We start from the raw sequence: 14930 nt of genomic DNA on the forward strand, positions 1-14930 counted from the left end.
TATTCTTTCAATTTTTTAATAGAAAAATTCCAAATTTTCTTTAATTCCAAAAATGTTTTTTAAAAATTGTTTGAGAGCTTTTATATAAAGTTTTGAGTCTCTAGTAAATTAAACAGTTTAGTTCAATAAGAAATGCGACATTTCATACATAACAACCTCCACATGGTATACGTTGGGAAAAATTAATTTTCTTTTCTAATTTATTTAAATTCAGTGGTCTTTTTTTCTTGGTATTTGCTGATACAAATATCTCTTTCAACTTACCTCTCTATGCAGAGTACGCAGCATTTTTAATTAAATGACTGAGCAACAATTTAAATTTGTAGATGATTAAAAGCACCAGAGAGTATTGTGCATATAATCATACATCCCTGCAACCCAACCATATTTACTTTATATATACAACAGAATCATGCTAAAGTAATTAAATTGTGAAGGGGGATGATGGAAAAGGGGTTGTATATGTAGTTCTCCTCCAAGGTGGATGTACTATCAAATGAGAAATTGTGCACATTGCTTCCCTCTTCTGAAGAGATTTTTTTTCTCTCGTGTTCAATTCAACTGTTGGTTCTTTACGACTAACGTATTTATTTCAATCAATTTCCCCGTAATTCTCCTCTTTCGGTCTACCCTCCCCTATTTTAGATGCTTCCCACGCATAATCGTAATTACTTGTACGTTTCCCTTGTGAATGATATGCTATCAAAGCGAATTAAACATCAATAAAAAAGTGATTGAAAGTCTGCTGTGTGCGATTAAATTGGGGTTTTAAATATTTACTCCCGTGCGCATTAAGCCGCCGGCTATTTAACCTCGCGCGCCACCCAATGCTCGGTGGACCCCAATAGCGTTGGATGTTGTTGATGGTGGTGTAAAGTGAATTTTGTGCCAGACACTGAGATTTTCGGGGCTCATTCATAAAATTCTCGCAAAACGGTTTAATTGTGCAAATAAAGGGTGGTGTCGGGGCGTACTGTAGCCGCCCACAATAGAGTGAGATTAAAAAAAATATAATACAACGACTCCGTGTGATTAGGACTTGAATCTATATGTGCTTCTAAGTAAACTAAACTATATAATATTGTATTGTGTACTACGTGGAACCAACATAGAAAATCATGCTGCTGCTCAATGTCATCAAATATGCACTCATCACCCTCAATATCTTGCCTTACCGATTCACACACCGGAGAGTTCTTTTCATCATCTACCTCGCAACTTTGGTTACACACGGTAAGTGGATGGTACTTGGCACTACCCCACATTTCCCCCGACATTCCATCTCTCTATGATGCCTCAAGTGACGAAGAATTCTTATATGCGAGACAAAGTGACAGAATTTGAGGAATTTCCACACAAACCCGTGAGATTAAAGGAAATAAAAATAGACGAGGAGCTTTCACTGAATTATTAACGCATCATTTAAAATTCAGCTATAGCATACATAATTTATGTCCAAAACACACTTGCAAAGTACGCCAGCTTTAAAAGCTCCCCTCCCTTTCCAAAGTGAAGGAAATATCCTAATGAAAACATGCTGCAAAATTTAATATTTGACTCAAAGAGAGAAAAAAAAAGATTTTGCTTTTTTGTTGAAATTTTAAAGGCAACAAGGATGAAATGAGATGAATTTGTGACTTGACTTTTTCTTAATGAAGGTGTTTATGCATCTTGCAGACAAGAACTTAATAATGATATTTATCAAAAAATGTAGAGAAAATGTCTCTCAAGAACTTTGCTGTGAAAGAATTTTTTTTAGTAAAATAAATTTATTGTCAGACTTTTAGCAAATAAATTATGATTTTGGGTTGTATTCTGTTAAAAATCTTTTCTTTTCTTACAACCTTAAAGTGCTTGTAAAGAAATAAAAAGATTTTTGAGAGATTCAACAATTTTGAATTTTTAATTCAACAGATTAACCTTTAAATTTCATTACACCAATTTTACAAGAAAATTCGACTTCCGTCATACCCTTATGTAATTAATTAAAGGAAAATTGCAGAAATTGTATCAAGGTGTAATTATTTTTCCTCCATTTCCGCTCGCATTGAGGAAATTCGAGAAGCTTTTTACGGATTTTCGCTATAAAATTAAAGTTGATTTTGAGTGCCTCTTTTGAAAAGTTTTTCCCCTATAGGAAACTTTTTCCTGTACAAGTGCATCTTCTGCTCAACAAGCTGATCAATTGTTAACATTCGTATTGCTTTTGAAATCCGTTTTCTTCCACCCCCCCTCAAGGCAAAAGCACAACTTAGCAAGTTACATAAAACAACGTAGGAAGGGGGAGGGAAATGTGTGACATTGCACTAAAATCACTTGTATTTATAAATACTTATGTACCTTTTCATTCAAATTCCATCAAGTGAGTGTGTATGTTTTGCAAAAGCACTTTGGCTGAAAACTCTTGAAGAAGTTTCATTTATAATTTGTGTGTGCACCTCGAGTACTTGGGATTTTGTTTACTTCTACAACGAAATCGGCTTATGAATAAGATCAAAACTATATAAGTTTCAATCTTTTCCATATAAAGACTGAATAATAAGATGATTATTGGATTATATACTTCAAAAATAGATTCTCTGCAAGAAAACTAAAAATAGTTTGTTATTCAATTTAAGCTCACTTAATCCAAAACGAGCTAAACTAACCAGATAAAATAACAATTTTCATACCAATTTCTTTTAGTTTTTTCTTTCTCTCTTTTTTTCTCAATTTAAAATATTCATTTTTGATGAAAAAAAATATCGAATTCGATTAACACCTTAAAGACCGTAAGAAATCCGAGGGGAATGGAGTGAAAATAATTTTTAGGAGTTTTTTAGGCTCATAAGACTTTTTTGGCCAAAACACCGATTTTTTTAAATTTTTGTTTTTCGTCCTTCCTAAACCTGTGTGTCCTTGGAGATGTTCTTTTGTGTTCTCGTCCAGAGACCATTAAGACATCGTTCTGTATTGGCTTTAGCTCAATAAATTAAAAAAAAAAAACTATCCAAAATTAAGCATTTTCAAAATCGAGCTTTGGCACGAAAATGTCCCATTGGTCGTTAAGGGTTAATGGTTTTGAAAGCCTAGTACAAATTACTTAATCTAAATTTTCACACAAAAAAATATGTCATGTATATACTAAAATAACTTCTACCCGTAACAGATATTGATTTAGGTCTGACTGACAGTATTTGGACATTTATAAAACACAGCTAAAAAGGCATTTTTCCGTACATTTCCCACAAGAATTAATGTAAAAAAAAAGTTGAGGACTTTTTTGCGCTCCTCTGAGGATGTGGCAAAAAAATTTTACATTATTTGCTGTTTATGACAAAATTTTGGAAATCCCTGGAGGTGATTTAATTGGTGTTTCCCCCATGAAGGCGCCCATGAGCCTTAATCTGTATTATTGTTTGATTTTTTTTCTTTGTGGCATATGTCTCCTGATGCCAGGTATTATACAATTGTGTGGTCTCCCCTTGGGGGCAAAAGGTTCTGTTTTGGTACACAGTACGCGCGTCTTGGATCTCTCGGGGGAGTGCGGTGAATAAAATACGACATCCATGACACTGGTGGAGAGCAAAAAGAAATAATTTTGTTTACATACCAGTCCCATTGCGTGGATTGATTGTTGGGGATTACGCTACGGCGTTCCCCACAGCAACGGGATGAGCTTTTGCTAAATTCCCATGTTTTTCCTTTTGGATTTTTTCCAACAATAAATGCCATTTGTTTTCGTCATACCCGTACCCGGGAAAATTACAATTACACGCTCTGTGGGTTGGCTTATTTTTTTGTTCTCTCTCTCTCTATTTACTTCTTAAAAGAGAGAAAAAAAGATCATCAAATGTAGAAATAAATCCATCAGAATTCAATTTAAAATGTAGGTACATAGTTATGATTTAATATAAATTATTATTCTCTCATTGGAGATAAACAGATTTTGTAATTTAAATTCAAGATGAGAGAGCTTCCACAGAGTGCATATGTACGCAATATTATATGCAAATCATTGGGATTTAAGCCCCTAAATTGAATATGAGAGGGTTTGGTTGTCTCAAATTGACTTCATTACTAACAATTTGCGGTAGTTATCATGGTGAATATTCAATCTGTGGAACGTACCCCCGGTACAAATCTCATTGCACTTTGCATGAGATACGCGCCTATGTGCAATTTTGATGTTTACACATATCGAAAACCTATGAAAACATCATTTACATGTGTCGGCATTCATGAGTGGGGGGGTATTATGGATATACGTGAAAATATGGAAATATATTGAGTGTATGTGCACAAGTGAGCTTAGTGCAGAAGCTATTAAAATTAATTGCAATCCGTGCATGAGATTTTCCTGCAAATTTTATCACACACCTGCATCTATGTAAATTCAATTTCTTCGTTTGAATATCACTTTTCTATATTTCACCACATTATAATATAAAATATGCGAGAGCTTTATGGATTTATTTTTATTAGTTCTTTCTATGATTATTTTATCATTTAATAGTATATTTTTTTTAAAAAAATATTTTTGTTTTTTTATACGGATGCGGGAATTAAATAATATTTTTCAATTTAATTTTTTTAAACTTTTAACGCAAATTTTGATTTTTTTAACAACGTGTTAAATTCTTTTAACATTTCTTTTTCAAAATTTACTTAAAAATCGCCCACGGTTTTTTTTTCTATAACGGACTATCTCTTAAGATCGTTTAAATGTGTTTTGTTTCAGGTCTACAAAAGGATACAAAATTTAAGGGGGTCTCTTTCTGGTGAAATTAAATGTTTTTACTTTTCTTGGGGTTTTTCTTAAACTTGGTTTTCAAGTGTTGGTTTATTAAAGATTTATTATTGAAGAGTAAGAAAATTACTTTCCGCCATCTTGTGATTTTCCTCAAAACACAAAAGGGAAGTTTTTCTCAGGATCTACTGGATGGATTTTGATGAGATAAAAAGCAAATGAAAGAGGAAATACCAAAGCAGGTTTTGATGTACCAGAATTTTGAATTTCCATTCTGAGGCTGAGAAAACTGGAAAAACATCAAAAATATCTGAACAAGTCTTTATTCACTTTTTTCAGTCCATGCTTTCACGTAAGATGTATTGGTTCCTGGGACCTAGGTCAAAGTTGTCCTTGAGGAATAAGGTTCTACTTTACAAAACGGTCATCGTTCCTGTGTGGACTTATGGGATTCAATTGTGGGGGTGTGCGGCCTCTTCCAATATTGAAATTCTGGAAAGATTCCAGACCAAGATGATCCGCTTGATGACGGGAGCCCCATGGTATGTATGTTCGCAACGAAGTTCTCTTGAATGACCTGGATATTCAGCCCGTGAAGGAGGTAGCCCGTGAAAGAAGCAAGACATATAAAGCTCGACTTGAAGCTCACCCACGTGCCATCGTGGAGAAGGATGTCCTGAGGGAGCCCCAAACACGTAGAAGACTGCAACGACACTGGCCATCGGACTTGTACTTTTGTTGAGTTTTTCCTTTTATCGTACTTGTACCGTCAAATAAATTAAATTTTAGTCTTTTTTGTGAGTAGGAGCACTGGCTCTTACTCTCCATGTCACTTTCTTATAATGTCATAAATAGTTGTATTGTGTAGCACACAGGGAAACAATAAAGGAGTCGTAAAAAAAAAAAGAAAAAAAAAACTTTTTTCAGTCCCAGAATGAAAAATTTTAAATTCCGGTATATCAAAATCTGAATTGGTGTTTCCTCTCCCATTTCCTTTTTACCCCATCAAAATTCATCCAGTAGATCCTGAAAAAAACCTATCTTTGTATTTTAGGCTAATTCTGTGGAAAAGTCGGAAAATCACAAATGGCGTCGCAGCTAAGATGGAACAAAATTATTTTCTTACACTTCAATAATTAGGCTTCAAATGTAACTAACATTGGAAAACCAAAATAAATGAAAATCTCAAGAAATCTCAAGGGACCCCCCTTAACTACAATGCAGCACAAAAATCAAATATAATATTTACATAATATGTGTACGACATTTTGCATGCTGAATATTATCTCAAGCATGCTTTTAATGTAATTTATTAGGTCTAAATGGGTCAAATCTTTCCTAAGTTACCTACTGACCCTAATTGCAAACTGAATTGCAATTCGCTAAAGTTTCAAATTGAATTGGTGCATCGTTTGTGGTCCCTTGGACGGGTAGCATTTCGTAAAGTTTTCATCATATTGGGTAAATGGGTTTGCATGCATTTAAATTATAATGCTCTTAATTTGAAATACGGGCAATTGTGACCGTTGTCAGGGAATTGTGGTCATTTGGATGATAAATGAAGATCCCATGGCAATTAGTGCTTAAATTACTGCAACTTTAATTGGCTTCTCCACCATTATAAAATGCAATAATAAATATATATTGCATGACTTCATTTTGCTGACTTCGACTCCTTGCACCGAGTTCTCTGTGTGTACCACTACCACCATTGATTAAGTTGGTGGAAGAGTGTATAGTTGGGTTTTACATCCCTATATAAATCACTCTATATATTTATCCATAGACTTATGCCCTACTCTTGTTCACAGACGATTAGATAGGCTAAACAAAATTTCCATGAAATTTTCGCGAGTGCATTTGAATGCAATTCAAGGAAAAGAATTCTAATAAAAAAAAAATTAACCAGGAATCATTCATTTTTTTTCCTTTGCTATCAAATTAAACATTCTACAAATTCTTGTTGTGATTCTGTCTCACCTAAAACATCACCAAATATTCAAATTTTCCATCTACACGCCTTTTAGCCTCTCAGTTCTGGAGAAGGAGGAAAGAATGAATTTTGGTGTGGAACAGAGTTGAAATGTTTTTGTCGTTGCTGTCCTAAATGGGAAAGGAGGACAAAGTATAAAAATTTCAACGAATGGGAAAGTGTCAGTCTATATTGAACTCTATTTTTTCCACAACTACCCTACACGGTCCCACGCTCTTTGGACGTGAGACATAGAGAGAGGAGTCCCAAAGTAAACTGAAATTGAACTCTTCCTTCGCCACAGTCAACCATTTATCGTTTGCAGCGATACTCTCATGCGGAGGCGCTGCCCGATACACCCAGAATTTCGCCAGTTGTGCCAGTTTTTGGGGGGGTGAGGGCTGAAACTGAAGGGGCCAGTGCGGTGGGAATACAGTGAGAAGCACATATGGTGTGCACAACTATCCACATACCTACATCTCCATGTGCTGAGTAAATATATATATAGCAAGTTGTTTGGGGTGGGAATGGAGGAGCAAAGGGAGAATATAGAAATGTTGGAAAACGAATGTATAAGTGGCAGCGGATCCTCTCTCCACATTTGACATCAAATATTTATGCGTTTTTCCAAGCAAACATATGGAGCTTGCACCAGAATTTGTGAAAATGGGGTAGGGGATGCTTTTTCAAATATTCCACACATTTACATGGTACCTACATCACTATATACAAAATACCAAAAGGTATTCACCTCATTTCACAAAGAATTCTCCAACTGTTAAGGTACAATGATATACTTAATTATCCACATGAATTACTCATTTCATCCATTTCATTGTTCTTACACCATAATTAATTACAGCTTTCAATAGTTTAACAAATTCACATGCTAGTGGCAGAGTGTGGGATTTTCTCTAAAACCAAGTTTTTGACATTGTTCTGGTGAGAAAATAGACGCTTGACCCTCAAGAACAAAACCATTTAAATAAATGGTATAATTAAGTTATTCATTATGCATATACGAAAACCATAAAATTATAAATTGAATTTATAATATCATAAAAATTCTTTTAGGATTGAAAAAAAAATTATAAATATCAGAAGAATTTAAAGGAGATTATCCGTTTCTACAATCGGAATATGCAATGCGGGTAATCTTGAAGAAAACTTTAAAAATAAAATTTTCAAAGAGCATTGGCGATAAAAATTTATCCAAAAATTCAAATAATGATTTTGTCGTTGATTTTTCACAAAAAATACAATTGTGGCGTCATTTATTAATTTTTAACACTTGGAGGATCAAGGTTTCTAACCTCAAAAGTTTGACTTTTATTTTCTCTTAAAAGAAAATATTATTCCAAGTTTTCTTTCGACGATCTTGAAGTAATGGGACTTCCCCACACACAGATGTAGAAATTATCACGTTTTTTTTTAAAAAAAAATTTATTCTGTGACGACTTAAAAAATGTCGAATTGGCCACTTTGGCCAGCAAAATCCTCCAAGGGTTAAGCAAATATTTATTGGTTTTTCTTAGCTAATTAAATATCCAGAAGGAAAATCTTTTGGACGATTACTTATTCTTTTTCATTGCTCTAAAAGATTACGACGAATCTAGTTTGTGTTTTTAAAAGAAGTTTTTCCGTATAGAAACGAATAAACTCCTCTTTTATAGACTTTTAAGTCTGAATTAATATAACATAAAAACCCCTTTAAAATGAGGAAAATGGAAAAAAAAAATCCCTAAAGTGTTGTATCACAACCATGCTTAAGAGGAAGAAAAAAGGAATCACTTGAGCTACTTTAGATTTTTTTTCGCTGCAAGAAGTTCCCTCCTTAAACCTAGTGCTGTGGTCCACCGACTCTTCATGATAGGAAAATCTTCTTATAAAACAGGAAATGACATAAATATTCCACTTGAATTATTTTTTTCTCCTTCTCAACAATTCCTAATTCTCTTCACTTAAGTGCCAAGACATAGAAATTCGGTGGTGAAGATGAATTAGAAAAGGAGGGAGAAGAGGAGAGAATGTAATTCGCAACTAAAATGATATGACAAGTGAAGTTGGAAAAATGTAATATGTAAGAGCAAAAGGAGCCACACTTGCTTGACATTGACAAATTATTTCCCTTGGAAACTGGAGTCACCTTCAGGTTTAACTCGATCCACCCATCCCTGGGTCATGTCTAACAACACATTTGGGATATTTACTATGTCTGTTCTAATAACATCAAATTGAGATGAATTCATCATTACGGAGGCAAGCTAAATGTTTTACTTGGATATGGTCAGAACTCAGCAGAAGGGTGTGAGGGTAGCCAGCCCTGCGGGAAGGAAAGCTCAAAGAGAAAAGTGTTGAAGCGCGCCGATCCGGATGAAAGTTGATGGACTTATAATTGTTTCATAGAGGTCAAATGTTACCAAAAAGTACCAGATGCCCGGCATTCTCTCACACTGATTGCTAGAAGCAGTGCTTTTAATCTCTCGACGCTCTCTAAAAAAGAATATCTAATGAATGATTAATCTCAATGGATTTCTCGTTTCCTGGATCCTTCCTAAATATGGAAGTTACGCCGATAGATTGATGGTTTTGGTTCATTTGTGGTATACCTCTTTCATACTATGTATGTATGTCTACCTCTTACACTGCGGCATAATTCACCATAATTAAGTAGATTTTTCCAAGGATAGAAAATTGAACAATGATACCTACCCCATAAAGTTAGCTGTGTTTCTTTCAGACACAGCTTTTGTGTACCGAGCAAAATCGAAAGTCGTCAGATCGGGCTCAAACTTGGGATGAGCACGAATTAGGGTCCCCACATTCCAAAAAACGTATGCGCCAAAAATTTTTTTTTCCGGCCGTCCGTCCGTCCGTCCGTCCGGCCGGAACCTATCGCTATATTGCAAGAGAACGGTAATAGATAGAGACTTGCGGTAAACGGCAAAGTTTAAAAGTCGACTGGAAGACGTCCGATTATGACGTCAAATTTTACCCCCCACCCCCCCGTCCGCCATTTTGAATAACCTCAAAATTTTGTTTTCGCTATATCTCAGCCCCTGTAATAGCTAAAAATCTGAAATTTTGATATGTTGTAGGGGCCATCAATACCTTTCCAACGATACCTCATTTTCGAAAATCGGTCAAGCCGTTTAGTCAATATGGCCGCCACAATTTGTCATCGAAAATCGACCATAACTCGAAAACGGCTTGACCGATTTTGATCAACCCGGGCTCAAATGAAAGCTCTCAACAAACCCTACAACTCTCTAGAACATCTGAAGTTTCAAAAGTGACCGCTAGGGGGCCAAAAATCAAAAACCAAATTTTCGATGAGTTTTCGATGAATATCTCGAAAACGCCATTATCGATTTGCTTCATTTTTTGATATGTTATAGCTGACTATATTATCTAGCTCCATGCCAAAAATGAAGAAAATCTATGTCGCCGTTCTCGAGATATAGCCTTCCAAAGTTGGCATGTCATATCTCGGATTTTACAAGTCCGATCTTGATCAACTCAAGCGCAAATGAAAGGTTTCGAGAAACCCTACAAATGTCTAAAACATTGCAACTTCGAGAAATGACCGCAAGAGGCGCTAAAATCGAAAACAAAGTCTTCGAAAATTTCGAACTCGAATTTTTCGAAAATGGCGACATACATTTTTTTCATTTTTCGATATGTTATAGCTGACTTCAAGACCTTTCAAACAAAAAAAAATTTATGAAAATCTATGGATCCGCTCTCGAGATATGGCCTTCTAAAGATTTCTTAGGGTATGACTTTTCTACTTTTCCCGACTTTGCGCGTATTTAAACTAATACGCGTTCTAGATTGCTCCCACAAAATTGGTACACTGAAAGAAACACAGCTCTCGTAAGCTTGGTCAGCTTACCAGTACATTTTTATTATTCTTTAATACTGATTACCTTCGTTGTTGATTGATATGAAAAAATTACAATTTAACTTTTAATTCTTAATTAAAAAATAAATAAATACTCTTCCCGCCTAAAATATGAAATTTTAATCATGAGATTCGTGCGAGGAAAACGTTTATGGCGTTAACAGAGAATTCGTTATGTTTAAATCGTATGAAATAACTCCATTAATCATCCCTTATTTTAATAAAGCCACTTCCATGTTCCACATACTCTCAGTCTCTCTCCCCAGTTCTTCCTGCGGCTTCCCCCATTCGTCTTGTGTGCGAGAATTTCTCAACCACCCGCAGAGGGATTCTGTGTTGTAGGCTCACACCCCTCGATGGGTGGTGCTCTTTGGTGAGAATATGAGGGTGTGCGCTCGGTGAAATTTGTGGGTCCGTATGCGGGACAACGTACTACCTTTGGCACAGCTATTAAGCAATAGGACCCCACCGTCTGATGAAAAATCATTTTTATTTCCGTCTCGACTGGCTAAATTATTTTCGCCAGTGTCTCCCGCATAAAATTTGCGTAAACAGGGGTGTAACATTGCGGTGTGCTTACAATGGTTACAGCATTTAGTAAACGAGGAAACTTGAGAAAAATCTTACCTCATCTCCTTCTTATGTAGAAGGAAAGTTGGCAAGTCAGGAGGGGTCTCTTGCTCTCCCTGCCTCTCTATCTCTGTATGTTTCTGACGAGATATTCTAATGAGAATGTGGGGGTAGCACCCTTTTGTAGTGTCAGAGCACATCTGAGCCAAAACATCCTTTGTCTTGTGGGACACAACAAGGAATGGAATAATTGTTGAAAATTTCCCGTCAAACATGACACCTCCTGCATATACATACATTTTCAAGCTGTATAAGGGAGGTTCTTTTGGTTGCTGAGGATTAAAGCAATTGAAGGGTTGTTTGTCTCACAAGGTGGCGTTTGGTACATTTGAATTAATTAAAACACCACAAAAGGCGGTGTGGTACATAAAAAATCATATAGGACTTTAAAGGATTAAATTGAGCCGAACCGAAAGCTATGAAGGTAAATATTTATTTGGATGACATAGCGGCATACAATGCTCAAATAAGGGTTTGTGTATGTTCAAGATTTAACGACATTCTTTAAAATCCACATTAACGCCATCTATTGATTATTTGAGCTTAATCTTTTTGGCTTAGGAGGGTAATTTATATTTAATTTAAGTAACTTTTTGGGCAAATTACAGGTAATGACCGTGAAAATTGTTTTACACAGCATGAGAAACATTTTACGTTATTCACATCAAGAATAAAATCCAAAATCCTTGCTAAATAAAAATCTCATAAAATATCAATAAAAATTCAAATCCATCCATGCCGAAGGAGCAACCCTATAATTCCCAGAGCTATCACTGGCCCCAAACAACAAGCGTTATGTTGGAATTTCCACCGTAATATCATTTACATGGTGGTTAGGCAATTTTACACGTGCGATTTCCGACAAACCAGAGGTGTTCATTCATTTCATAAATTACCTTAATCAAGACTTTTTTGTGGCTTTTTTTGCAACATAAACACAGTGTAGCTCCCCTAACTGCCGCAATCGATTCCCTTCTTTGTGCACTTTTTTTCTGTGTTAAATTTGCGGCATAAATTACATGCTAATTTTTGCGGGAGGTCAAATGACAAATGTTGCTTCGTTTATATAGTCCCGTAGTACATACATACACGAGAATATAAAACATTATATAAACGGTGTATTTTGGGGGTGGAAGATTTGTAATAAAATCATGCCATCACCATATTATCCGAATTTCCCTCTCATTTCGTTATTTTTGCGTTTATATATTTTTCATGTGATTTTTAGGTGAACAAAGAGAGGGATCCTCATTATAAATATATTAGGGCAATCCAATCAAAATATATAGGTAGAGATATTTTAATTATGCGGAAAAGAAGATTTATATCCAATATCTGGGATATATGTTTTAATGAGAGAAATAATATTCAACTATTGTTTATTAGTACCTACTGTTTATTGTTTCGTAAAACGATGCGAAATATGATGCGACTGATATTGAGTTTATTGATGCGAAATATACACAAATTAATGATTTAATTTAGCTGTAATAATGTTTTATGCGAAACAAATCATTCGTGAGGCATGGTGAGAAAATCCAATTTAACAATAATCACGGAAGTTTAATTCTCCTGTTTGCAATTAATTGCCGAATACTAAAAAAAAACTTTTAAAGCCTTTATCATTGAGCTAATTGAATATTCCATGATGTTTAATAAAAATTGGATATCATTTTTTTAAGGAAGGAATAATTTTTGAATTAAAATTCCATTAAAAAATTAACAGAAATGTAATTAAATAAATTAAGGAATTAAAAAAAATAATTTTCTGTTATTGAAACAAGAAAAAAATACATGTTAAGTGCTCTACCCGGGTTTCTAGTTTGGCTAGAATTTTCTGAATCGTAGAGAAGATTTACTGTTCAGTACGTTCTAGTCTAAAACTGCTTTTCATGAAATTGATTCTCAATATTCTGTTCGAATGATCAGAAATACGTTAAGATGTTTAAAAACTTAACTATGGGCTCTTTCTTCTTGACCAAATTGTTTAGGGAAGCTGAGGAAGTGAGAGCTTTTAGTGAGAGCTTATTGCAAAATGTTTAAGAATTTCAATAGCTACGTTCTCGAGAAATTCCTAGAACGTACTCTAACTAAATAATTTTAATAGTACTCTATATTTCTCCGAATGAATTTTGCATAACATACTTTAGTTATTCATTTGAGAAAATTTAAGATACATCCTGAAATACATAGTATTCTATGTAGAATAAATATGTGGCAATATGTACGATGTTGGCTTCATGGAATTTCACTATCATATGCACATCATGTGATGGCAAGGAAACAAAATTCAATTTTATACATCGTTGACTTCAAATAACTAATTTGAAAGGACCAAAATATGCTATGTATATGGAAGAGGAAGTTGTCGAGTGGAAATGTGGTTTAAGGCTCCTTGTTTACAATTTTACTACATGGTTAGTCGAAATAAATTACTCGTGCAACCGTACAAAAATACCGGGACTAATCTAAAAGGATTCAGGCGCAGAGGGGGAATTTTTTGAGATAATTTGGTAAATTCATTTAGTCGTTTTTGGCGGGAAATGTGACAGCGTACACGTGTACCGGGTGGGGAATATAGCAATTAATTAGTCGTGAGCTTGCAAATATGGCAAAATTATATACTTGGTGTTTTCCACCATCCCCCTGCTCAAAACAACGTGAATTTTCATCATCGAGTTATTCGAAATGTTAATTAAAATTTATTTGCTACTCACTTTATTTTTCAAAGCTCTCCACAAACGGATACAAGGTATTTTGTGTTAACTGAGAGCACAAGTATGGGGGATACCTTGTAGTATTTGCCCCATATTTAGGTCTGACGGTGCGTTGTTGTGGTGCTTCCAACCAATTTGTCTGGAACTAATATGGCTTATCAGTCGATAGAGTTCATAGATCAAAATCATGGGGAATATTTATGTTGTGTGTGTGGAGCGTCATACCTCCCGCCCTTTTCCAGCTCTCAAGGGATGAATCTTGAAACGTGTAGTGTTTATATAAAACATAGGTATAGGCTTGATGTATGTATATACAACATATAAACCTCTCCTGTATCCCACCTGAGTGAATTGGCCATTAAACGTCCCTCCACCCACGTGGAAGCCTCCGGAAAAGGTTCCCTATGCGAACCAAACTCAGCGTCCTTCCTGGCACCAACTTATCCCGGAAATAGTGTGCTAGGTAGACGAGGGAATTCCCGTATGTGGATATTAGGTAGATCGATTAAATTAAATGGTGTTTATTTCCTCTTCGTGGCTGTATCTATGGCATCTCCCCACCCATACACAATCCATCCTCCGCAAGTTGACTTTTGACCATCTCCCATCCACTTTGTTAGTACGACGTTTGCCCTTATCCTCTATGTGTATATGCCTAATATTGCCAGGGCGGTGGAAAAAAGGCGGTCTGGCATGTTGCTCTCTTTTAGGGACTGAAAGAATATCGCGTAATTCATGCAAAAATGCTATATTGGCATAGGTACAATTTTTTCTTTATCATATTGATGTTAAATTTAAAAAGAAAATCAGTTATTTAAAGTTAAGTTTCTCTTATCAGTGAATTTAAGTTTTGCTGATTTTATAATTTAGCTCCTGATGATGATTTTAAACAAACTGAAACGTCGCTGAAAGCGCCAAGAAGCTCGTTCTTTTTACTGTGTCATAAAAAAGAAATACCCACAAATTAAAACTTTTATA

General features: G+C 35.1%; 1 protein-coding gene across 2 annotated transcripts in view; it reads left to right on the top strand.

Annotated features, from left to right (window-relative positions):
• The window catches only part of LOC129792419 (lachesin), an 83980-nt gene that overhangs the window by 1557 nt on the left and 67493 nt on the right, over positions 1–14930 (top strand). Inside the window, exon 2 of one of the 2 annotated variants that reach the window (XM_055831475.1) lies at positions 646–1233. In XM_055831475.1, coding sequence (XP_055687450.1) covers positions 1119–1233 — 115 coding nt within the window. In that variant the 5' untranslated portion in view covers positions 646–1118. The remainder of the gene's footprint in view (positions 1–645; positions 1234–14930) is intronic. The other variant, XM_055831476.1, reaches the window with a different exon arrangement.

The sequence above is a fragment of the Lutzomyia longipalpis genome, chromosome 3 (genome assembly GCF_024334085.1).
Source record: "Lutzomyia longipalpis isolate SR_M1_2022 chromosome 3, ASM2433408v1".
Lineage (NCBI taxonomy): Eukaryota > Metazoa > Arthropoda > Insecta > Diptera > Psychodidae > Lutzomyia > Lutzomyia longipalpis.